This window comes from Halichondria panicea, chromosome 3 (assembly GCF_963675165.1).
Source record: "Halichondria panicea chromosome 3, odHalPani1.1, whole genome shotgun sequence".
Lineage (NCBI taxonomy): Eukaryota > Metazoa > Porifera > Demospongiae > Suberitida > Halichondriidae > Halichondria > Halichondria panicea.
The window spans coordinates 532895-555780 of NC_087379.1; the positions used below are offsets into that span (position 1 = coordinate 532895).

The window sequence follows — 22886 nt, forward strand, 5'->3', positions numbered from 1 at the left end:
GGCTTGTTGCAGCTCTAGCCAGTAAATTACATTGGCGATCCTTTACCTATCACGGCAAACACTAGCGAAGGTGGCGATGGAAGAAGAGTCGGCAGTCGTTAAAGACAAGCGAACGCGAGAGAGGATCTCTGAAGCCAAGATTAGAGCAAGGCCGGGTAAGGAATAGGATCCCAGAGATCTGTCAACAATGTAGCTCCTAAAGTTTAACCTCCTGTCTTAGATCACACACAATTTTCATGATTTTTCAATCCCCCCTTCTCCTGCAGAGTTGAAAGGTGAGAATGGATGGATGCGTTGCGGCTACTGGAACAGCTTCCCCCTCACACGGGACAGTTTTCACGATAACTGTGAGCGAGTGAGTTACCTCGAGGTGGATGAGAGTGCTTTTATAGAGCGTTATGAGAGGCCACGCCTCCCAGTGGTCATCACGGAGTCACAGCTCGAGTGGCAGGCCAACAAGAAATGGACTATCGAAGTGAGGCTATGAGATGTTGTTAGATAGGTCATAACTGTAGTCTAGAGTGTCCAATCATAGATACACAAAAGAAAGGGATAGGCAACGCCCCACGTGATGCTAGGTAAATGCAGTGTGTGACGTCACACCCTCTGGTTGGAGGCGAGTTGCGCTCAAGAAAGTACACAATGATCCCTATATCTGCTTATTTTTCTCGTAGGGGGCCTAAAAGAGAAATTCAAAGCAATCAGTCATCATGCACACATACACCCAGCACTACTGATAGCTACAGTTGCTATGTTAGTGCCGAGCTTTCTTTTATTCAGCTTGATTTGTGTGAAAAAACACCGATTTGTCAGTTTATGTACCTATATCTCCAATATGAAATAATTTTATAACATGTACATTTCACAGAATTAAAGTGTGTTTCTAACTGCATGGAACAAAGCATATTTTCCAGCTCTCAATGCAGTGAAGTAGTAGCAGCACCATGAAACGTTTGTCCAAAGTCCAGAAAGTTTGCGTACCTCTCCTGCTCTTACTGTACATGGTAATCTAGTTTGAAGTGCTCTAAGACACAGTTTAGGTATTAGAAAGTGGAACACAAGTATCTTTATCTGTATTGTGTGATCGAAGAGATGGCATTTGAAGGACTTGGGAACAGACCTGTTATGGGTTTGTAGAGTGTACTGACACCCCCTTTGGAGCTCACTTTCTCATCACTTTGCATATAGTAGCTCTAAAAGATTAATAGCCTATGTCTAAGTGTATCTGGTGTCTCCTCAAGAGCACAGTTTGCTATAATACTACAAACTATTAATAATCTTTACTGACATTTTGAGTGCACACACCCCTTTTTGCTCATTACACGCCCCTTTTTAGCAACTCGCCTCATCCAACGGAAGTGCTGGGTGTTGCCTATCCCTTTCTTTCGTGTATCTATGGTCCAATTAAAGTAATGTATTTTGTAGCTCTTGAAGAGATCTAACAGTGTGCTCAGATTATATTTGGGAAGTTATAGCAATTTACTAAAAAAGAGGGTAGACACTTGTCACACCAAATTTGTAGCTCTAGAGGAGATCTGTTGAATGATGTGCTCAGATTAATGGTTGTACTTTGACCCCTAGCGTCTAACTCGCAAGTATCGTAACCAGAAGTTCAAGTGTGGGGAGGACAACGATGGCTACTCTGTCAAGATGAAGATGAAGTACTACTCAGTCTACATGTGGGAAACAAAGGACGACTCACCTATGTATATATTTGACGGAACCTTTGGAGAGGTATGTTATTGGATGGTTGTGTGGATCATCTACGCTCTTTTAACCATCATTTCCTAGCCCATAAGAGGCCTTTTGGTAGTTAGACTGATCTCCTTACTGGAGGAGCATAAAATTATTATTGTTTTTGTAGCTATTACAAAACTGTTAAAAATAGTATGTTTAGTTGAGGAATACTCTTTCAGCTGCCATAACTTGAATTCCGTATCCGATATCAAAGAGGCCTTTCAAATGATGTCATCAATGTTCATAATCCCCCTTCTGTTTAACCCTCCAGCACCCTAAGAAATGTCGTCTCCTGGAAGACTACTTCCTTCCCAAGTACTTCAGAGATGACTTGTTCAAGTATGTGGGGGAGGCTAAGAGGCCGCCATATCGTTGGTTTGTGATGGGACCCGCTCGCTCGGGCACTGGGATACACATCGACCCCCTCGGCACTAACGCTTGGAACGCCCTCTTGCAGGGACACAAGAGGTACGTACATTGCAGCTTGTGGTACCGTATAACGGGTAATTTTCGTTGGTGAACTTTTTTGTATAAGCTAGCCAGTTGAATAGCTCAGAATGGTGACATTAATAATTTTGCTGTTTTAATTTTCGAATTATTGCTCTAAATATGAAAATACGACCATACGAAAATAACCCACTATACAGTGTGTACATTTATATAATTATTATACATTGCCCCTACTGTACTGTTACCCCTCTCCCCATCATTTCCTGACACAGATGGGCCCTCTTCCCCCCATCCACTCCTAAAGAGCTACTGAAGGTACCCCCTGGTCTGGGGGGCCCTCAAAGAGACGAGGCCATCACCTGGTTCTCTGTAGTCTACCCCCTGACTCAGCAACCATCGTGGCCACCGGAATTTAAACCAGTGAGTCTACCCTTCAATAATTGTAATCAGGCATTTTTGTCTAGCTTACAAAAAATAATAATGATTTTATACCGTGTGTATTTCCCTATAAAACGCAGACTATATCCCTCTCACTCTCTCTCCCGCTCTTTCCCACTTTTTCTACCAATGGCCAATGGCTACCTCTAACCCCTCTTCTGCATAGATTGAGATATATCAATGTCCTGGTGAGACTGTCTTTGTGCCTGGGGGCTGGTGGCATGTCGTCGTAAACCTTGACCTCACGATTGCTGTGACTCAGAACTTTGTCTCTGTGACTAACTTCCCAGTTGTGTGGCATAAGACTGTGCGAGGGCGACCCAAACTATCCCAGAAGTGGTACAGAGCTCTCAAGGTCAGTGTGTGTGTGTGTGTGTGTGGTGAGTGTATGTGGGTGGGTGCATGTGTGTGTGGTGTGGGCGTGTGTGCAATGCAGTTTCGACTGCCCCTATCCTTTGTTAGCAGTTATTTCTAATGACTACCATCATGTGTAGGTAGCCTGAGGCCTAGTGTTTATTATCAATTGTCTACGTTAATTGTTGTGTGCAATGACAAACTTGTGTATTGCACAAGACTAGTGAATAGTTGTTATCAGACAATTTGTATCTTACAATAGCCCCATACATTCTCTACTAACTTTCTATTGAGGTCAATTTGTTTGACTATAATTATAGTACATCCATCAGCTGGAACATGTACAAGTATAACACTCTCCCCTACAGGAACATTGCCCTGAAGTAGCAGCAGTTGCAGACAGTGTTGACCTCACCCAGGACTCTGGTCTGCCCTCGAGTAGCTCCTCTGACTCTAGTAGCAGCAGCTCATCAGACGAAGGCTCTGAGGGAGCGGAGTCTGACAGCTCTGATGACTGTCACCGACGCAAGAAAAGGTGTGAGGAGGGTGGGGCTTGTGTGGAGAGGGAGGGTGGGGCTTGTGTGGAGAGGGAGGGGCTTGTGTGGGGAGGGTGTGGCTTGTGTGGGGAGGGAGGGTGGGGCTTGTGTGGGGAGGGAGGGGCTTGTGTGGGGAGGGTGGGGCTTGTGTGGGGAGGGAGGGTGGGTGGGGCTTGTGTCGAGTACATATATAAATGTATAATGCTACAGCTCAGTTTCATGATTATTATGCTTGTGCATAGCCTCCTTCCCAGGCTAATTTTTCTCTAAAAGAACAGAAGGGAGAAAACTTGTGGTTGTGGAACCTAGCGTTATTTTAGAGACAACTCGGCTAATGCTTGTACATGTATAAGTTATAGTGATCGTAAATTATTTTATTTAGGCTTGTGTTGATAAAAAATTTTTCTGTCTGTAGGAAAACGGAGGACAGCCCCAAGGCAAGAAGCGAAGCAACCTCATTGGACAGACTGACTGGCCAATCAGAATTGATGCAGAACCGATAAAACACCTGCCCCCTCACAATCACGGACATTAATTGAACTTAATTTCCCCGTTTTGTTTTTGTTCCATTCAAACAATCATTACCCACACACACACAACACACACACACACATATCAAGATGATTAATTTTTGCATTTGTTAAGGACCCAGAAAACTACCCGACAAAAATTATGGAAAGCACAAATTTAAAATAGTGCCTGTGAAATAAAATAATTCAAATGGTGTCATCAAATATCAGTTAAAAGTATTTGCCAATTTGGCGATACCATAATTTATGGGGGGGTCCAAGGCCGAAAAATGACAAATTAGGGCCCTAACAAAATTTTGGATTGCAACACATGCATCATTTGAAAGATGTTCAACTACATCCCGTTTATTCAATATGGTTCAGGGATTTTTTCAGCTGCCATAACTTTAATTCCGTAGATCCCAGTGTCAAATTTTCTTTCTAAACTTCTTTATAAAAAAAAACTACCACTGTAGCCTGGGCTGTTGACTATCACAATGAAAGACTACAGGCCAGAGGGCTGTGATCTAATGAAAGACTACAGGAGGGCTGTGATCTAATGAAAGACTACAGGAGACCTGTTGACTATCACAATGAAAGACTACAGGAAAGTGAGTGACCAGTTTCCCGGCCACCCACCTACAGCTCCGGAGCCCCGGTTTATAACCCACACACTACATGGGTGAACTGCAACAAGTCAAAAACGTAGGAGGAAGGGGATCTTTTACCCTCGATCCCAGGCCGCACTGAAGATGAGGCCTTCTTGTGTGAAGGAGGCCAGCTAGGATCTTTGTGTATAGATCTACCTACGTACTCTCTGAGCTGAGGCTGAACACAGAAAAGGTACTGATTGTAAGTACTTGGGTATCAAGTACAGTGCTACAATCGAAACATGACAGTGGAGGGAGTTTAATAATACAGCAGATAATTAGGGTAGGTATTAAGAGTATAGATGGACCCGGTATAGCCGTACCGTCTAGTTCTCTATTGTGTGTGTAGCTGACTGGGGTCAGTTCTCAGTGAGCGTCCCCTCAAGTCTGGGGGGGGTTATGTTGTGGGGTTCATGGCTTGCCTGCTGTGTTTGTTTGACTGGAGGGGTCAACGGAGCTGGAGGTACTAGTAACGGAGGTGTATCAGAAAGTGAGTTAACAGTTAACGTTGATTTTTAGGACCTAGGGGTTAGTACCATCCCACTCACATTATTATATAAGCCTTTACTATTAAACTGTCTCCATGGCCGGTGGTTTGGATACGCTATCTTTTTTTGCTGTAAAGTCCGCAAAAATCAGTATTAACTACTAAATGGAAAAAACTGCACTTTTGAGCTGATAGCTGTTAATTTATCTTACAAAGGTCAACCATTTGCAATCATTGCACATGTGCACGGCAGTACAGTGTACAAGGTATGGTCTCCATAATTATATAGATTGCTGCAACCATCCAAGATCTAACTCCCACCCAGGCTTGCTCACTTGGGCCTCCCCACATTTCAAGGCCCTTAGTATATATTTCATAGCTAAATTAAAGCTCTTATAAGTACACACACCTTCATTACCTTCTCTCCCACATAACCATCCTCCCACATTGTTCACCTCTTCTCTCTCAGGTGAACTAAAGAGAGGTGGTCTCAACAAGATAGCCAGCTGCTCGGACGAGGGGACAAGAAATGACTTCTCTGAACCACTACTACAAGATATTGTGACACACTTTGTTTGCAGTTGGCAAACAATGACAACGATTATGGAAGGCCTTAAATGGACTTGTTTTCCATGGCAACCTGCACTTACACACTTGGTACAAAGAGAACAATTTATAATGTGTGATGTTGACTCTTTTAATACTGCTAATCAGGAATACTATACAATGTCTGCACGATTGTTGCTCTCAAAATTAATAGTGCAATGTTTAATTCAGAACCATTTTATATACCAATTACTATATATGCAGCAAAGCAATAAATTTTTGATGCTGTAACCGGTAGGAACAGGAGTGGCTGTACGTCCAATTTCAAAGCTAAAAAGTTGTGTTTGGTAATAATATAGCTGTTAATTGGTAGTGCAAAAATATGGTGTTCTAATAAGGTCAGTGATTTAATTGTTTCGGGCTATTTTTATTTCATAGCTAAATTTAATTTGAGGTTGTATAATTATATTACGAACATCCGATTTTAAATAGTTGGGATACCGTCCCCTGAATAGTATTAATAGTTTAGTGACAGCACTTTAAACATAGATTCAACCATATTATTATTATACAAAATAAAAATTAAACACACACAACGTTTGCAAGAGTCTGTAACACACTATAATAATCACTGCTCATGAATAACAAGTTTCTTTATAACCGGAGTAGTTCTAGTTCCAATCTGAAAGCTCTGTGTCCTCCGCAGGCCCTTCCCCTTGGTACCCCCGAACCTCTCTGCCCGCGCCTCCACCACCGATTGGGAGTGTTCATTTAGCGTCTCTTTACTAGCAGTCTGAACAGGTGACTTGGGCGTGGTCCTATACCGAGCCAAGGCTATCTCCCACTTGTTGGAGGACTGTACCGAGGAACTGACACTCTTCACACCCTCTGCTTGTTTGTTAGGAGCCCGTCCCTCGTTAGATGTCTGTTGAGTGTTGTTATCCAGGCTCTGTGTATCCGTGCTGGTGCTGGTGATACCTTCCGTGAGGCTATTGCCGTCGTTCTGATCACACGACGTGCTCCGTGCATGAGTGGCAAGGTTGGACTCGGAGCGAACAAACTTCCCCAATCTGTAACTGCTGGGAGTCCACTGTGGAGGATCTCTACGTGGGAGGTCTCTATGGCTGCTGGGGGTCCACTGTGGGAGGTCGTCATCAGCTGTACTACTCGAGAAACTCAACAGAGATGTCCTGTAGTAACATATGTTGTTGTAAATAAACCCGATAACATGACACTCTCAATTCATATATACAGGCATATCAAAATGTAGGGTTTCTGTATACCAGTGTGTTATAATTATTTTTCTTACCTGCTTCCAGCGTCTAGTAGAAGGTTGTCTGTGCTGCTGAATGGTGATGAGAGGGGGGTGGGCAGTCGCACTTCATTGGAGGGTCGTCTCATACTCGGCTGTGATGGAGACGATGGCTGGGATACGCCCATGAACATCCAGTCACCAATTGCCTGTAGTACACGGGACGGTAATGACACATGAATGTACTCACACTAAGGGTGTGGTGCGAAACTAGGGTAAATGATTGCAAAATATTGTCTGTCTGTATTTGGAATACACGTTGACAATAAGTGATGTCATGAGGTGAACAACAGGACAATGAATATGTCCTTTTAATTATATCACAAAATGAACTACACACTATTTGTAAACTTATACGTACCTTGTCCCATGCTTTGGTACTCTTTGGGACGATTTCACTGGTTACATCATCGCTGCCCAGGGGGTGGCTCTGTGGGGGGTGGAGTTTCAATCACATATCTAATAAGAGTACATTAAGTTAATACGTACTGAAAATCAGACAATCGTTGAGTTTGGACCATCAGAACTGTAGTTACAAAGCCAACGATAGTAATTTCAAAATGTAGGGAGACTCACTATGTAGTGTCTGTGTGGGGGGTGGTCGTACTCCATGCCTGTATCACATGACCCAATCTCCGAGAGCTCAGTGACGGACCCAGGACCAAATGGACCGAAGGCACTCGACTCGCCCGAGGAGTAGGCAGAGCTACAGCTGGTCACCGAGGCCGTCTCAATAGCATCGAAATCAGTAGTCAAGTGGTTAGATCTGAGAAGAAAAATATACAGGATTAGGGTAAGTCACATAATTATGTGTTTTTTGACAATTTTGTCTAGAGCAGCAATGAATAGCTAACACATGGAAGGTTCCTTTGAACTCTTGAACTCTTTAACTAGGTGTGTGTATGTTAGATGGACTATCAGGAAGCTTTGGTATGCAGTGTTGGAATGAGCAGATGTGACACATTATTGCGTACCCTGTCTGGTAGGATACAGTGCTAGACAATAAACAAAGCAATGAATGTTAGGGCCTATTCACTGGTACGTAGTTATTCATGTCTCCCGTACTGACCCTGTACCTCCTCCACAACCACTCCCTACGTGGGTACACATACCAGGCTAGCTCACCTCATGAATTATGGGACTAAATAAGACATTTAACAATGTTGGCAGATTCTAACTGCAAATGTAAGAATAATCGTATAGTGACGATTTTATCAACTGGCGATTTTAGCCATTGATAAAGTTGACAGGTGTTGGCTATGAAACCTGTTGGTCATTGTGTAATACTACACCTTGGCCACGTTATTATATTGTATATTCATGGTGTGTGTGTCACTGACACTACTGGATACAATGCAGAGCACAGTCACTCACTTGGGGTGCAGACTGTACTTCCATTTGCCCTTGACTGGTGAGGAGAGGGGAAGGTTGGGGCCTCCCTGCTGTGGGGATATAGAGAAGGTTGTATTACGCATGCGCATATCTGCAAAGTCTAATGAGCCCCTCCTTTCTTTTCTGCAGCAGGCCAGCTATAATTAATTAAGCATCTAGCTAGCTAGCTCTACACACGTACACAAAGCCATTCAGCCACGAGACATAGCCCGCACATCTAGTGCATTCTATTGCTATGTACTAGCTCCAACTCACGGCTAGTTTCGTCAGTCTCTCGTCCACAGGTGATGCAGCATACAAGTCCTGTTGTATCTGGTCCCCCTCCTCCACCAGCGGCACGAGCGGTGGTGCCATGCCGCGTGGATCTCGTCTCTGCTTGCCTCCACTGGACGGCCTAACTCTCTCCTTGTGCTGTACAGCTGGCTCCTGGGATTCTGGGATACTAAACTTCTCTTTCAATGACTCGAACCGTTTGTAGTTCTCTTCCTCTTGGCTAACCGCCATTGCTTTGTAGCTAGATCTCTACAGAGATCGTAAATTTATTATGCACTGTCTACTCTTAGACTTGAGGTTTTATAGACCAGTATAAATCTAAAAAGGATCTCATGATTATTGCAATAATTACCACATGACTTTTGTTATTATTGTCAGCCCCGCCTACTTCTTTGACATAAACAATCAAGATGTCTACCACAGCGCTGTCTCGCTGTGTTCACAGCTCTAGAGCGCTCTTAACTAGAGGGATGGCCGATCAAGCACCTCCTAAGAAGCGTGGAGTCATGAGAAGAGCGCTGAGATGGACTGTGATTGCGGGAGCTGTGTACACTGGAGCATACTACTCTATCAAGTACATACAGAAGCGAAACCGACCCACTTTCGAGGGCCCCAGGAAAAAGGTGGTTGTTCTCGGCTCGGGCTGGGGGTCGCTGAGTGTACTGCATCATTTAGAGCCGGATCAGTTCGATATTACGGTAGTGTCACCTCGTAACTACTTCCTATTCTCCCCCCTCCTGCCGAGCGTAACCGTGGGAACCGTCGAGTCTCGTAGCATTGTAGAGCCGATACGTAAGCTCATCCAGAAGTACCACCGAGGTCCTAACACCATATTCCTCGAGGCCGAGTGTATTGATGTCGATACTAACAACAAACGAATCACATGCGAGGACAAATCGGGAATAGTAGGAGCCGTGTCAAAGATCCATCTGGACTATGATATCCTCGTGGTTGCCGTGGGAGCAGCGTCTAACACATTCAACACTCCAGGGGTTAAAGAAAATTGCCATTTTCTTAAGGAGATTTCGGACGCACAGGCAATTCGAAATGATATCATCGATTTAGTTGAGACTGCGTCCTTTCCTGGCCAAGAGGCGTACGAGAGGCAACGACTGCTCCATTTTGTGGTGGTGGGGGGTGGTCCAACAGGGGTGGAGTTTGCGGCTGAAGTGAGAGACTTCCTACGTGAGGACGTGAGCAAGATATACCCGGGTATTGAGGAGGACGTCATGGTAACGCTGGTGCAGAGTCAGGACCATATCTTGAATGCATACGACAAGCAGATCAGTCAGTACACGGAGGAGAGGTTTAAAATGGATGGTATTAACCTGGTGACCAACTCGAGGTAAGTGTGTACTAGCACTTGATGGTATGTGCTCATAACTGACTAGTGCATTGTCAGGCAGCACTGACAAATTTGTTGTAGGATGTGAGTTTTGCAACATATTTTAGTACCTGTATATGTTGTGGAGTACCAAACAATGGAGCGACTATGCAAATGCAAATGTATTTTCCTTACAAAGCTTCTGAAATGTGATGGAAGTTTACTACTCAGGTCCTAGCTATAATATGTATTTCACTGAAAATTGACACTGACTTTGTTTTTTCAATTGCCAGTAAACCAGGCTACTAGAGGAGACAATAGTGACAGAAGTGATTGTGTGTTGAGTGTGTCACATGTAATACCCCGCCCCCTCACATGTAATCCTCCGCCCCTCACATGCAGGGTGACTGCCGTGGGCCCTGATGAGATCACTATAAAGAGCAAGGCTACGGGGGAGGTAGTGAGGCGACCGTACGGAGTGTGTGTGTGGTCCACTGGCATTGCCCCACTCCCCATCACCACGACAATCATTCAGCGTGTCACTGGACAGGACAAGGGGTGAGTGGGCAGGGTTAGCACGTGCATATCCACATATTGTAGATACCGAATGCTATCTGATTTAGATCCCATTTTTCATTGGCTAACTAGAGCTAGCAACATTATACTTGATGCAGTTGTATCCTCAAGCAATTCTTAGTTCCCTGCTAAACACACTGTAACTTGCCCCCCCTCCTCCATAGACGTGCACTGCTGACGGACAAGTTCCTGCGTGTCAAAGGTGCCGAGGGCGTGTTTGCTATCGGAGACTGCTCCACTATTGAACAAGACCTCATGATACGTCAAGCTGAGCAACTGTTCCAGGAGGCAGACGTCAATGGCGACGGGACGCTGAGCTTGACTGAGTTTGAAGCACTCATCAGTACGGCTAAGAGTCTCTACCCTCAGGCAGAAGTACAGCTCAGCTATGTGGAGAACAACTTAGAGAGGTGGGTGAGATCCACACATGTGGGCTGTTCCCTCCCAGAACATTGTAATCTGAGCATAATTACCGTAGAGGGTTATTTTTGAGCCACTAAATTTTTGCCGATTTCCCGAACAAAACATTTTCGAGGATTTTATTTTCGAGGATAGTCGGTTCAAATGACCACACCCCTACAGTAATATCGATGTAAACTAATTTTCGAGGTACTAAATTTTCGTGTTTCTGGGTCAATCCTCGAAAACCTCGAAAATAACCAGCTACACAGAGTTAGAGCTACAGATTTATCGATATCTTTTAGTGAACTCCCGAAAGTAGCTTGCCCAATTTGTTGGTAGCACGTACTGCATGTGAATACAGGCAGTTACGTAATATTCCAACTAATTTCTCTACCCTGCCCCTCCCTAATATACCTCTCAGGATGTTTCAAGAAGTGGATACGAGTGGAGACCAACGTGTCGACTATCAAGAGTTTGTGGCCATCCTCAACAAGATGGACCGCAACCTCAAGAACCTCCCAGCCACTGCACAGGTCGCCTCACAACAGGTACGTACATGTACGCTATAGTCATGTGACAGTCATGTGATCATCCTGTGTAGGGAGCGTATCTAGGAACGTTGCTTAGCAACACTAACGGTGACATAGTGACACAGACCCCGGCTAAACTGGAGGACGAGGGCGTGGCTTCATTCAGATACAGACACCTCGGGTCATTTGCATACGTTGGAGACAACAAAGCTGTCCTCCAACTTCCTGTCATAGGTGAGACCACACCTACTAATGTGTACTGAAGTGTACACTTATATAGCTTTGAATGGGGGACATTTTCGTATTTCATATTATTTTAGTAATTATTACAGAAATTATTCTGAGCTGTACGAATATTTAGAATACGACAAAAATTATGTTGCATCAATGAAATTTACCTAGTAAGTACATCTGTATCGATCCCCCCCCCCACACACACACACAACACACCTCACACAGGCACACTGAGTGGGTGGTGGACCATGTGGCTGTGGAGAGCCTCGTACATGAATGAGTGTGCCTCGCTGCGCACCAAGTTACTGGTGGGCGGAGACTGGGCCAAGGCTTGGGTGTTCGGGAGGGACTCATCAAGAATATGAGCACAAACTGGATATAATTATTTTCATAAGATTCGAAAATTCATAGCTGATCGTATAATTATATACATGTATATAGATCTAGTTGGTCATGCATTTAATTGTATAATATTATATCACATGTTTGGCAACAATAAATAATTATTGCAACAATAAAGATATTGCATGAAAATTTGACAATTTTTAATGACATAAAAATAAAAACAATGTTAACGAGCTAAGGAGGCGGTGTGTCTTTACGAGTAGTTGGTAGGAAAATCGTCTCTTCTTCAGAACCACTGTCATCTTCTTTGGGCCTCTTGGTGTATTTGGTGACATCCGAGGGTGGGTGGGTGTGGTCAGGGGTGTGGTCAGGTGAGAAGTGTGACAGGTGTGTGGATCGCAGGTCATCCAGAGCCTTGAGCTCAGCCTGTAGTGGAGGGAATAAACGACGTAATGAATGCTGTGTTGATGGATGTGGTAAACAGTCCTAAACAGTAGAGACTGCTGCTGCACATCATTCAACTCTTCTAGAGTTACAAAATGCATCTTTTACTTGACATTAAAGTTACGAGCTCCCAAAAGTGGCCAGGAAATATACACACAAGGCTATAGCCTGGCATGTAGCAAAATTAGTTGATTTGTAGCAAATTAGGAAGTTAGACCCACACACGACATATGCACAATGAGAGGGACCTTTATCTCTAGTCGGTAGATGTTCCTCTTCTGGTTGATGGGCCTCATAGGGAATCGGCCGATCTGGTTGAACGCTATCTGCATACGGTAAAAAAACAACTGATAATACACAAACAACGTACAGGTACACAAAATTTATTGTTTTCAGAAAAAGACCATGGGTACAGTATAGGTAATGGTCGAAATTGGGCCAAAAAAAGATATTTGATCTAAGCACACCAAATGAAAGCCCTTTTTTTAAGCTTCCATAAAATCATGAAAATTAATGATTGAAATTGGGCCACCAAAACTAAGCTCTTACGTAAGGTTCGCACAGCTACCCTGCCCCACACAAACACAAGCAGTTGGTCTTATAACTATACATATACACACACACACACACCACACACACACACACACACACACCACACACACACACACACACCCCCACCACCACTAACGCACATGAGTGAGCTTGTTAACGTCAGTAGCATCCTGGCACATTGCCCTCAGGTGGTTGAAAATACCAATAGAGTTTTCAATATCCAACAAATTGTCTTCGTTATATTTGAAGATGGCTATGGCAAATCGGAACAGAACCTTGCTGCCCTCGTATAGGAACGTGTCCCAGATACGTAGCATTGTCTGTGTCATGTGAGGGGATCATGTGAGCACTCATGTGATAGTCATATGATGTGACTTAATTACCTCTATAGGCAGGTTGTCGACAAAGATAGTGTGGAACCAGTTGAAGGTGATCATAGACAAGTCGATACTGCATGTGTGTGTGTGTGTGTGTGTGTGTGTGTGTGTGTGTGTGTGTGTGTGGGGGTATGTGTGTGTGTGTGTGTGTGTGTGGGTGTGTGTGTGTGTGTGTGTGGGGGGGGGTCAAATTAATTGAAAAAAAAAATTTGAGTACTGAACATTTTATGGCTTACATGTAATTCCCACCTACAAGACGAAAGTGTAGAATAAAAAATTTGCTAATTGGCCCCCCCGCAGTCCCGCCCACTCACTCGCAGACTGAGAGGTGCTGATAGATCTTGTTAGCATGATCAATGAGCAAGTCTCTGAGTACTCGCTGGTCCGTCTGAGACCCCAGGAGGGTGTGGCTATAATAGTCTTGTGGGAGGAGTTTGTGCACAATGGCTACTAGACACCAGAAGGCATCCTCTTCGTCTAGAAACAGTAGAGCGATGGCAGCCAGTCGATTGAGACCCTGACAATAGCCCACGTTGGTGTCGTACCAGCTGAAGGCAATCAGGATGCGCCGTAGCTTGTCAATCTAGAGGGGGGAGAGAGGGGGTTTAGCATAACGCATGGGTGGTGTGTGGTCAGCAGAGCTCTAATATTGTGTGTGGGGGGGGGTTTCTACCACATTAATACAAAGCCAATTTTAACTAATTATTTTTTAGCTGCATTTTAGCTTTAGACCTACCCCCTGAGCTGCTGGACTGTCATAGAACTTGTTAGTGGGCAGTGTCCTCAGGAGGTCCAGCTCAATCTGGTTGACTGCCACTGAGGTCTTCCCTGCAAAGTCCCTGAGAATAGCACTGTACTTGGTCTCGTTCTGCGGAGGTCAAAGTGCAAGAACAACACACATGTAGTTACTAGTGGTGGGGTACTTGCACTATGTACACACACACACACACACCCACACCCACCCACCCACCCACACACACACCCACACCCACACACACACCCACACACCCATACACACACACGGACACCTACACATGTAATCATTATTAAGAAAAAGTGCTCTTGTATCAAGTGCTTGAGGCTCTCAACCAACAGCTGGTTATACCTTACACACACACCGTATAGTTAAACACAAGCTCATACAAAGCAACTGCTCGAAGCTATAAAAAAATAGCTGTCTACAAGGAGAATGGTGCTTGCCAACAGCAGTCAATCTCAGCATTAACCTCTTTTGAACGGTATCAATGGATGATGGCACACGCAAACATAATTATCAATATATACAGGAGAATGGTGAAGGAGGCTAGCTAAGATGATGATGATCCATGCACTCTAGTAGCAACTCACGTAAGTGGTCCCCAGTCTATGTTTGATCATCCACCGCCACACTTGACTGCGGTGTGTCCGGGGGATTCCCCCTCTAATCAACCGCTTCAGATCATCCTGAGAGTGAGGGGATCACATGACAAGCACATGATCAGATACAATACACACGTAATCACAATACACAGTAGTGTACTATCAAACAGCTACTAGGAATCTTTCTGTTTTGAAATTGGACAATCACAAATCCCAGGACACACACACACACACACACACACACACACACACACACACACACACACACACACACACACACACACACACACACACACACACACACACACACACACACACACACACACACACACACACACACACACACACACACACACACACACACACACACACACACACACACACACACACACACACACACACACACACACACACACACACACACACACACACACACACACACACACACACACACACACACACACACACACACACACACACACACACACACACACACACACACACACACACACACACACACACACACACACACACACACACACACACACACACACCCGATAAGAGCATGTGGGAAAACAACACCTTTCAATGTTGTGATATACAGTCCCTATGATTCACCTTCACTCACCCCCTTCCACCCACTGTAATAAAATGGCTGACTTACTGATCTCACAAGCTCCCTGCCTGAGGCTAGTAGTGCGTCCCACCTCTCTCGTTTACTGACCGCCGTTTCCTGTAACCAATCAGAACACTGTTACATACAATGTATATATACACGTACATTCCTAATATGTATAATGATATGATTTTCCCCAATTAATTTCAATAATAATTTTAAGCAAAATGTATAATTATAAAAACCACACACACACACACACACACACACACACACACACTAATTTTCCAGTTTGTACTAGCTACGTAGCTCTCATTCTAACGACTCCATGTTCCCGTCCTCCGTTCCCACGTCACGCCCACTCACGTACATCGTGGGCACGGTCACATATCGTGTTGTATCGTATCGTCCGTCGGCTTCCACCCACACGTCCTCACACACTTGCCCTTCGGCAGAATAGGAACGGCAAGTCTGATAAATAGCAAGCCCCATTCCATTCTGAACTACAACACGGTCATCCCAGCACACAAATGGAGTATTAAGATTTGCGTTTATTTTATCAATAGAGCCGATGGCCTCGAGGTTCTTGATAGTTTGACAGTTGGGATGATGGAACTGGGAACAGTTGGGGTAGGCCTGACTCATGTACGCTCTCTGTGGCTGTATCTCTGCTAGCAGCAATGGCAGATTAGGCTGCTTGGTGGTCCAGGCTCCGTGATGTGCCACCTTGTAGTATGTAGAATTCATCTCTCCGTTTGGATACTGACTAATCAGTTCTTTCTGAGGTGTGACCATTTCAAAATCCCCGGCCATGAAGAGACTCCATTGGTTATAAACCATTCTCAGTACAATGCTGCGAGAGTTTTGAGTCGTACCGATATTAGCCCCTAAGACAGTGATTTTGACATCATCACCGCAAAACTGCCACGGGTCACCGGCCGTCATTGTGTGGGCGGGGGAATCCCCCAGCAGTCCAGACACAGGCGTGGGTTTGCAGTCATCGTTTCCGAAGCATTTGTCCTCATCGTTAACAGTGTACACCGACTTTGGTAATTTATCGGTCAACCAAGTTCGAAACGAAGCACCGTACTTTGCGAACGTATCCCCGAGAATGATTTCCTGTACGTTGGCAACGAGGTCGTCATCCATTACAGCCGTGATGTAGTTATAATGATCGATATGCGAGTGGCTGATAACCATATGGATTCTCTTCCCAGCAGAGGCAGCTTGAAACTTGTTCTTGAGAAGGTTGGTGACGTATTCGTGGCTAGCGTACTGAGTGTCCTTTGCACCCATGTCCACGATCACTATGTCCTGGCCGTTGGGGCATTGTATGATATTGCAGTCTCCTTGTCCCACGGCTACAGCATACAGGGTGAAGTTGGAGGCAGCACTAGACAGTGACAAACATGTCAGCAAGACAGCTAGAGCAGCTAACATTGTGATGGCTAGTTCACTTAATGTTGTGAGCTCTGAGAATTGAAAGATTGCTGCAGCTATGATAGTGAACTAAAAACAAGCTGGCTTGAATCAACACTAAGAGCTAATAGACCCTACACAGCTATCACATGACTATGAGCGTTGTGAATAAACTTACACAAACAATCGCTAATTAAAATAGTGCGTTGAACAATATTAATGAATATTAACTCGCACCTAATAAAAAGCCCCACACAATAGCACACGCACAAAGCCCCCCGTTCATCACGCCCCCTCCACACATATCCCACCCACTCACGTCAGTCACACGCTGTGCCTCTTGGTCTAGTTTCCGAGCCTTGATCGTGAGAGGATCTGCCAAGTACCCTCCATCTTGGGTGTTGCTGAAGCCATACAGATCATGCGAGCTGTGAGGAAACAAACAAAACACTCAATACCATAATATCAGGTTTAGAATGTGACATTCTTTTGATTGCAAATTGTTGCATAATTCGCAATTGAAAGAAACGCAGTGAGTGGGCGTACCCTAGCAACCAGAGTGAGCATGCAATTTCCCATGCTTGCCATGTACTTCACAATAGTTAGAAACGCAATCAATGCTTGTACGGTATCATTTGCAATCCATTAACCTAGCTCGCATTCAAAACCATTCAAAACCATTCAAAACGGTAAATGATATCATTAGATAGTTGGATGTTACTTTCTGGGTTTGGTGGATTATTAGAGAGCTTTAATTACCTATTGTCTGCCGCTGGCTCTGTCCTCTCCTCGCTGTTTAGTGCCTCCTCCAACATCCGTGATACCACTGCCGTGTCAGGGCCTAGCTCCGAGTCTGTGTGTGCGGGCGGGGGGTTAGTTACAGGGTTGCTAGGGTACGCCCACTCACCCATCCGTGGTTGCTGTGACTCTTGCAGTAGTATCATATACTTGCTCTGTATACGGTAATAGTTGGCTTCAAGATCGTGGTGTTTGCTGAGAGAGGGGGGCCGGGGTATATCATAGAAGCAGAGAATGGCATGATTAAAAACACAGTCTAAACTCCCAGTGATGGGTCTAAAATTGTCCCTAAGTGGTGGCTATCTTCACTCTTCAATCTCAAACTCGCCTATTTTATGTACGTAGCCTAGGAGGTGTTTTTGTGTGTCTAGAGGTGGTTAGTACCAACCACCACCACTGACCAGTGTGGGTACATCCCTGCACAGCTATGTGAATATACTAAGACCATGCTTGCTACTACTAAAGCAGCTAGGTTGTTACTTGTCCAGAGACTTGTACACAACACTGTACTGTCCTAAGACCATGCTTGCTACTACTAAAGCAGCTAGGTTGTTACTTGTCCAGAGCCTTGTACACAACACTGTACTGTCCTAAGACCATGCTTGCTACTACTAAGGCAGCTAGGTTGTTACTTGTCCAGAGACTTGTACACAACACTGTACTGTCCTAAGACCATGCTTGCTACTACTAAGGCAGCTAGGTTGTTACTTGTCCAGAGACTTGTACACAACACTGTCCTCAGCTCGCACTGCGTTCAACTCCACCAGCTCGGACGAGAGGAAACGATTCTGTTGCTTGTACGCTTCAACGGTTTCCTGTGAGGGGGTGTGGTTAGGAGGAGGATGGCTGTACACGAATATTGAACTTACTTCGAGATTGTGGATCTCTGATTCATACGACTTCTGAGACATGGGCATCATGGCTTCCAGGGGGCTGTGTGTAATCACATGACAATATCAGTGTAATCACATGACAATATGGGGGGGGGGGCTGTGTGTAATCACATGACAATATCAGTGTAATCACATGACAATATGGGGGGGGGCTGTGTGTAATCACATGACAATATCAGTGTAATCACATAACATATGGGGGGGGGGGGCTGTGTGTAATCACATGACAATATGGGGGGGGGGCTGTGTGTAATCACATGACAATATCAGTGTAATCACATAACATATGGGGGGGGGGGGCTGTGTGTAATCACATGACATAGTTATTACACATGGACAAGCAGCTTATTGGCACAATATTAAAATAACGATGGCACAGTCTTTGATCTTTTGCAAAATGCAAGTTGTAATGTTAAACTTCACAGAATGTCCACGTGACTCACTCGTTGAGGACCTGCCCGCCATGCTCCAGCTTGAACACCTGATTGGTCAGTTCGATGACGACGTGGTCTTTAGCAGTGAGCGCCTCTTTGAACAATGCCACCTGCTCCCCCAGACATGCCACCTCTTGTCTCTTGGTTCTGAGGAGAGGGGTACGGTGCGGGGTTAGAGCATGCACTGTAGATCACGTTTGTAACATAAATATGTTGCTCATAGATTATCAGTTGCTCTTATCCACCGTATCAAACACACAGGAAACAAAAACTGAATATTACACTTCCTCTAAAATTACGTTAGGAATTTGTGTAGTACATGTATACATGTATGTACACAAGACCTCATGTAAGTTACCCAAAACTACTAAATCATTATTGGGATGTATCTTCTTCCTTACTCTAGCTCAGTGGTGGCCCTATCTCTCTCTTGTATGGCAGCACTCAGTAGAGACTCCATCTGGGAGATGGTCTGTTCTCGCTGAATCAGCACATCCAGTTTAACCCCGTCCCCACCGTCCACCCCCTCGAGTGTTTCTTTGGCTTTGTCTCGCATGTCGGTCAACCGTATCTCGTTACGTAGAAACTCGTTGATCCCGTCACGATCCTTCACCTCTCTGTGTATTGGGATAATTAACTTATCATAGTTACTATGGATACAGTCAGTGTGTGCTGGGGGTGTCTGATAAACATGAAAGTTATATATCACTGCAGTAGCACTACCAAACAGCTACTAAAGGCATCTTTTATTTTCGAAATCGGACGTTCCTAGCGTCTGAATTATAGCTCAGTGATTCTGAAAAAACACTTGTGCTTTTTTTCTGAAAATGGAACATTTGGACCAGAACTAAATCACTGATCTAAGCACACCATATTGTAGCACTATCAAACAGCTACTAAATGCATCTTTTAGTTTTGAAATTGGACATTCCTAACACAAGTTATAAACTATCCAAGTTAAAGTTCTACAAAAACATGAATGTTCACCCAATACCGTTCACCCGTACGTACAGTCCACACATTACAATCCAAGCGCAGAGTGTCATGCTCACCTCTCCTTGATCTTGAGGTCCACCTCGAGTGATTTCATTGTTTCCTGTAGCTGCTCACAACGAGCACACGGACCGGTATCAGCCGGCCTCTTCCAAAAACTCCTACACACAACGGAGACAAGGAACACATTGAGGTTGATACAAACATCACATGCACACAACACAGCTAATCGTATAGTGCGAAATTTTCAAGGCACTTAAATTTCGTAGAATGGCCTAAAAAATTTCGTCAAATAAATAATTTATTAGCCAAGCATTTCGTGAAGGATTGCTAATCCACAAAAACAGCGAAAATCATACAGTATTTATTGACCCAATACTTACATGCTCTTTCTGTTCCATTTGGCTGGCTTGTTCTCTTGTGTTTCTGAGGGTTCATAGTTCACCGGGTTGCTACCCTCCTCATGTACAGAGCTCCCATTGCCTACATAGTTGTCTTCCTCTTGCGACGGCTTTAAATGACCTTTGAACTGCGGCTTTCTAACAGCGCCAGGAGATGCTCTATTTCTAGCCAGTCTTCGCAGTTTAGTGGAGAAGCTTCGGCTGGAGGGTGTGTTTTGCTCTGAGGTAAAGGCCTCTCTGTTCTCAAGGTCAGTGGGAGGAGTGGTGGGGGCAAGCAGGTTGCTAACGACACCGGCCTCGTTGCTAGGGCTGAGGAGGTTCTCCTGTGACCCGGACGAACCTCCGACCAATCCGCTGCTAGCATCGTCCTGAGGTGGCTGTGTGTGGTGTGGGTGTGTGTGGTGTAGGTGTGTGTGTGTGGGGGGGGTGGGTGATTAAAAGTAACGCAATTACATGTAGCTAGCTAGGCCTATGTGTGAGGATTCTGATATGTGCATGAGGGGATAATAAAGTGCATGTACCACATAGCCACTACATGCAGTGATGTCTGTATACTGTACTGGTATGCATACAGGGGTCATACCTGATTGACCTCACTGCTCTTGCGGTTCTGGTGTCTCCTTACACTGAAGCGCCTCCTATTTCCCTACAGGTATGAGAGACAATACACACCTGATGACACGTATCACATGATTGTTTAAATATGCAATGAATAATTATTTTCCAACTTCCAGACGTCATAACTTCATTAAATCCTCCCCCTCTCTTGATCTTACCTGCAGCTGTGTTAACCAGTACATCATGGCATCATTACTGCTGGCCTGGAGGGACATCACGTGACCTTCTGAGAGAATCTCAAACTGGTTTTTGCTACGATTCTCGATCTCGTACGATAGTGTTGCCATGGAGATGTCAATCTTCCTATATACAAAGAGGACGTACAGAGCATGTGCAGTAATATACAAAATGGCCGACGCCTTACCCTTGAGGGTTAAAGTCGTTCTTCTCGTTGTAGTAGTACAGACAGCATCTCTTTTCGTCAAACACAAACCTGGAGCCAAAGGGGTTAAAATGAATGTTTTCATGACAATACATACATAATTATGTGCATAATTATAGCTTCTGTAAAGGTTGAAGCAATACATTAATAGTGTCAGCTGGTATTGTAAACAAAGGTGCCCATATCGACTATATAAGTAGATGCAGAGGCAGAGGCTGAGTGCTGTACACTGGTGGTGTCTGGGGGAGCCATTAGTGCAAGCACTAGTATTTAATAATTACAGCTACATGTAGGTTATCAAGACCAGTGTCTAGTATGAATGTACGACTCAGCTGATATGACATGCAACAATAGTCAACGAAGATGAATATATCAGACACAGCTAAATCTCTTGACAAAACACAGTGTGTGTGTGTGTGTGTGCATGTGCGTGTGCGTGTGTGTGTGTGTGTGTGTGTGTGCGTGTGCGTGTGTGTGTGTGTGGCTTAGTAGAATTGTACCAGCAAAGCCAATGAGCAAGGCTATAATCATAGCTACAGTGAAGCTGTGTATTCAGACAAGGCTTGTGCATACAACGATTCCCTGTTCTCACCATTTGGGTTTCCATGTCTTTATGGGAAGTTTGGCGCTCTGCTTCATCAGATAACCACACAACTGCTTGGGGGCATCCTGTACATACACACACACATAATTATGACCAATAAACATATTATGTTCATATGATAACCGCCCTCTAGCTGGCCGGCCATTACGCTGTTGTTTGTGCAGGCGAGTTTAATGTGTACATTTATATTTCGAGTGTGCTAACTTTACTTACAGAGTTTGTAGGCTTTGTGGGGGGTATCATATTCTCTGCTGGCTTCGTGGGGGGTATCACATACTCAACAGGGGGTGTGTTTGTCTCATCTCTCTCTGCAGGCTGCTCTTGTGGATGGGTGTCAGTGCTCATGGCTAACTCTTGTGGCGCACTTGGTAATGGAGGGAAGGGTACATCAAGCTGTCATGTCGCGCCGCTCAAGGATCCCGATAGAGATGTGACTCGACTGTAACTAGCCAGCTGCACTGGTATTTTGTAAATAGCTAGTGGTAATGGTCGTGCGTGATATAAGTGATAATCAACTCGCATATGATTATGACATGGTAAAGATCCACAGAGAGACAAATGAATATTGCAATAGGCTGCAAAAAGGGAGGACCTCAGGATGCATAGACAAAAGGTTTCTACTTCTGAGAGCTCATAGCAGCTTGTGAGAAATTCATTATTAATTCACCGACTCCCTGTGGCTGTGCAGATGCCATGGTTGCCTTGGGGTACACTGAAGAGTGGAGGAGAAATCCACACATGTACAGTGGCATCGTTCATGGGAATGTCACTCGGCGGCTGTGGGATGGAATTGCCTTCATAAAAGTACTGTGGGAGAGGAAGTTCAGTGTAACATTTTCTTGTCTGCTCCTACATAGAAATGAGGGCCATGCACGGCACAGGTACATAGGCACAGCAGTAT

The 22886-nt window shown here is 44.7% G+C and overlaps 5 protein-coding genes and 1 long non-coding RNA gene across 7 annotated transcripts; 3 read left to right on the forward strand and 3 right to left on the reverse strand.

Annotated features, from left to right (window-relative positions):
* The first annotated feature begins 11 nt into the window (after positions 1-11).
* Positions 12-4160, forward strand: LOC135333505 (bifunctional arginine demethylase and lysyl-hydroxylase JMJD6-like). Its single transcript, XM_064528481.1, has 8 exons — positions 12-155; positions 267-475; positions 1582-1734; positions 2009-2205; positions 2460-2607; positions 2792-2980; positions 3348-3514; positions 3931-4160. The coding sequence occupies exons 1-8, from the start codon at positions 77-79 to the stop codon at positions 4016-4018; spliced, it is 1230 nt and encodes a 409-aa protein (XP_064384551.1). The 5' UTR covers positions 12-76; the 3' UTR covers positions 4019-4160.
* A 210-nt stretch (positions 4161-4370) lies between these two features.
* On the forward strand, positions 4371-5940 carry LOC135333512 (uncharacterized). Its single transcript, XR_010393943.1, has 2 exons — positions 4371-5164; positions 5631-5940. It is a non-coding gene; the product is annotated as an uncharacterized LOC135333512 (long non-coding RNA).
* A 301-nt stretch (positions 5941-6241) lies between these two features.
* LOC135333269 (uncharacterized) lies at positions 6242-9027 on the reverse strand. 2 transcript variants are annotated; one of them, XM_064528195.1, is made up of 6 exons: positions 8667-9027; positions 8394-8458; positions 7596-7785; positions 7381-7449; positions 7017-7168; positions 6242-6897 (listed from the first exon to the last, which is right to left on the reverse strand). In XM_064528195.1, the coding sequence occupies exons 1-6, from the start codon at positions 8913-8915 to the stop codon at positions 6336-6338; spliced, it is 1287 nt and encodes a 428-aa protein (XP_064384265.1). In that variant the 5' UTR covers positions 8916-9027; the 3' UTR covers positions 6242-6335. The 2 variants fall into 2 exon arrangements, with proteins under 2 accessions (XP_064384265.1, XP_064384264.1); XM_064528194.1 differs by having other exon boundaries at positions 8394-8461.
* A 20-nt stretch (positions 9028-9047) lies between these two features.
* LOC135333268 (uncharacterized) lies at positions 9048-12269 on the forward strand. The gene is made up of 6 exons (XM_064528193.1): positions 9048-10029; positions 10411-10566; positions 10749-10994; positions 11408-11534; positions 11588-11750; positions 11976-12269. Exons 1-6 carry the CDS (start codon positions 9095-9097, stop codon positions 12113-12115), a joined length of 1767 nt encoding a protein of 588 aa, XP_064384263.1. The 5' UTR covers positions 9048-9094; the 3' UTR covers positions 12116-12269.
* On the reverse strand, positions 12224-22478 carry LOC135333267 (TBC1 domain family member 2B-like). Its single transcript, XM_064528192.1, has 22 exons — positions 22199-22478; positions 21974-22050; positions 21364-21432; positions 21158-21302; positions 20965-21027; positions 20364-20758; positions 20040-20141; positions 19389-19604; positions 18997-19134; positions 18530-18593; positions 18369-18475; positions 17770-17855; positions 17622-17715; positions 17182-17290; positions 15492-15560; positions 14816-14911; positions 14205-14336; positions 13783-14051; positions 13475-13541; positions 13232-13411; positions 12788-12865; positions 12224-12521 (listed from the first exon to the last, which is right to left on the reverse strand). The coding sequence occupies exons 1-22, from the start codon at positions 22328-22330 to the stop codon at positions 12330-12332; spliced, it is 2880 nt and encodes a 959-aa protein (XP_064384262.1). The 5' UTR covers positions 22331-22478; the 3' UTR covers positions 12224-12329.
* Positions 15657-17017, reverse strand: LOC135333270 (uncharacterized). The gene has a single exon (XM_064528196.1). It carries the CDS (start codon positions 16881-16883, stop codon positions 15756-15758), a length of 1128 nt encoding a protein of 375 aa, XP_064384266.1. The 5' UTR covers positions 16884-17017; the 3' UTR covers positions 15657-15755.
* Positions 22479-22886: the final 408 nt, after the last annotated feature.

What these genes read in the sequence shown, in the direction of transcription:
- LOC135333505 (XM_064528481.1), top strand. Translation starts at nt 77, where the DNA reads ATGGAAGAAGAGTCGGCAGTCGTTAAAGACAAGCGAACGCGAGAGAGG. An exon ending in GGCCACCGGAATTTAAACCA is followed by an intron (nt 2,608 to 2,791) that starts GTGAGTCTACCC and finishes TCTTCTGCATAG; the next exon opens with ATTGAGATATATCAATGTCC. An exon ending in TGTCACCGACGCAAGAAAAG is followed by an intron (nt 3,515 to 3,930) that starts GTGTGAGGAGGG and finishes TTCTGTCTGTAG; the next exon opens with GAAAACGGAGGACAGCCCCA.
- LOC135333269 (XM_064528194.1), bottom strand. Translation starts at nt 8,915, where the DNA reads ATGGCGGTTAGCCAAGAGGAAGAGAACTACAAACGGTTCGAGTCATTG. An exon ending in AGAGACTGACGAAACTAGCC is followed by an intron (nt 8,462 to 8,666) that starts GTGAGTTGGAGC and finishes ATATCCCCACAG; the next exon opens with CAGGGAGGCCCCAACCTTCC. An exon ending in CTACTAGACGCTGGAAGCAG is followed by an intron (nt 6,898 to 7,016) that starts GTAAGAAAAATA and finishes ATGTTACTACAG; the next exon opens with GACATCTCTGTTGAGTTTCT.
- LOC135333268 (XM_064528193.1), top strand. Translation starts at nt 9,095, where the DNA reads ATGTCTACCACAGCGCTGTCTCGCTGTGTTCACAGCTCTAGAGCGCTC. An exon ending in AACCTGGTGACCAACTCGAG is followed by an intron (nt 10,030 to 10,410) that starts GTAAGTGTGTAC and finishes CCTCACATGCAG; the next exon opens with GGTGACTGCCGTGGGCCCTG. An exon ending in CACAGGTCGCCTCACAACAG is followed by an intron (nt 11,535 to 11,587) that starts GTACGTACATGT and finishes CATCCTGTGTAG; the next exon opens with GGAGCGTATCTAGGAACGTT.
- LOC135333270 (XM_064528196.1), bottom strand. Translation starts at nt 16,883, where the DNA reads ATGTTAGCTGCTCTAGCTGTCTTGCTGACATGTTTGTCACTGTCTAGT.
- LOC135333267 (XM_064528192.1), bottom strand. Translation starts at nt 22,330, where the DNA reads ATGAGCACTGACACCCATCCACAAGAGCAGCCTGCAGAGAGAGATGAG. An exon ending in AAATGGAACAGAAAGAGCAT is followed by an intron (nt 20,142 to 20,363) that starts GTAAGTATTGGG and finishes CGTTGTGTGTAG; the next exon opens with GAGTTTTTGGAAGAGGCCGG. An exon ending in GGCGGGCAGGTCCTCAACGA is followed by an intron (nt 18,594 to 18,996) that starts GTGAGTCACGTG and finishes GATTACACACAG; the next exon opens with CCCCCTGGAAGCCATGATGC.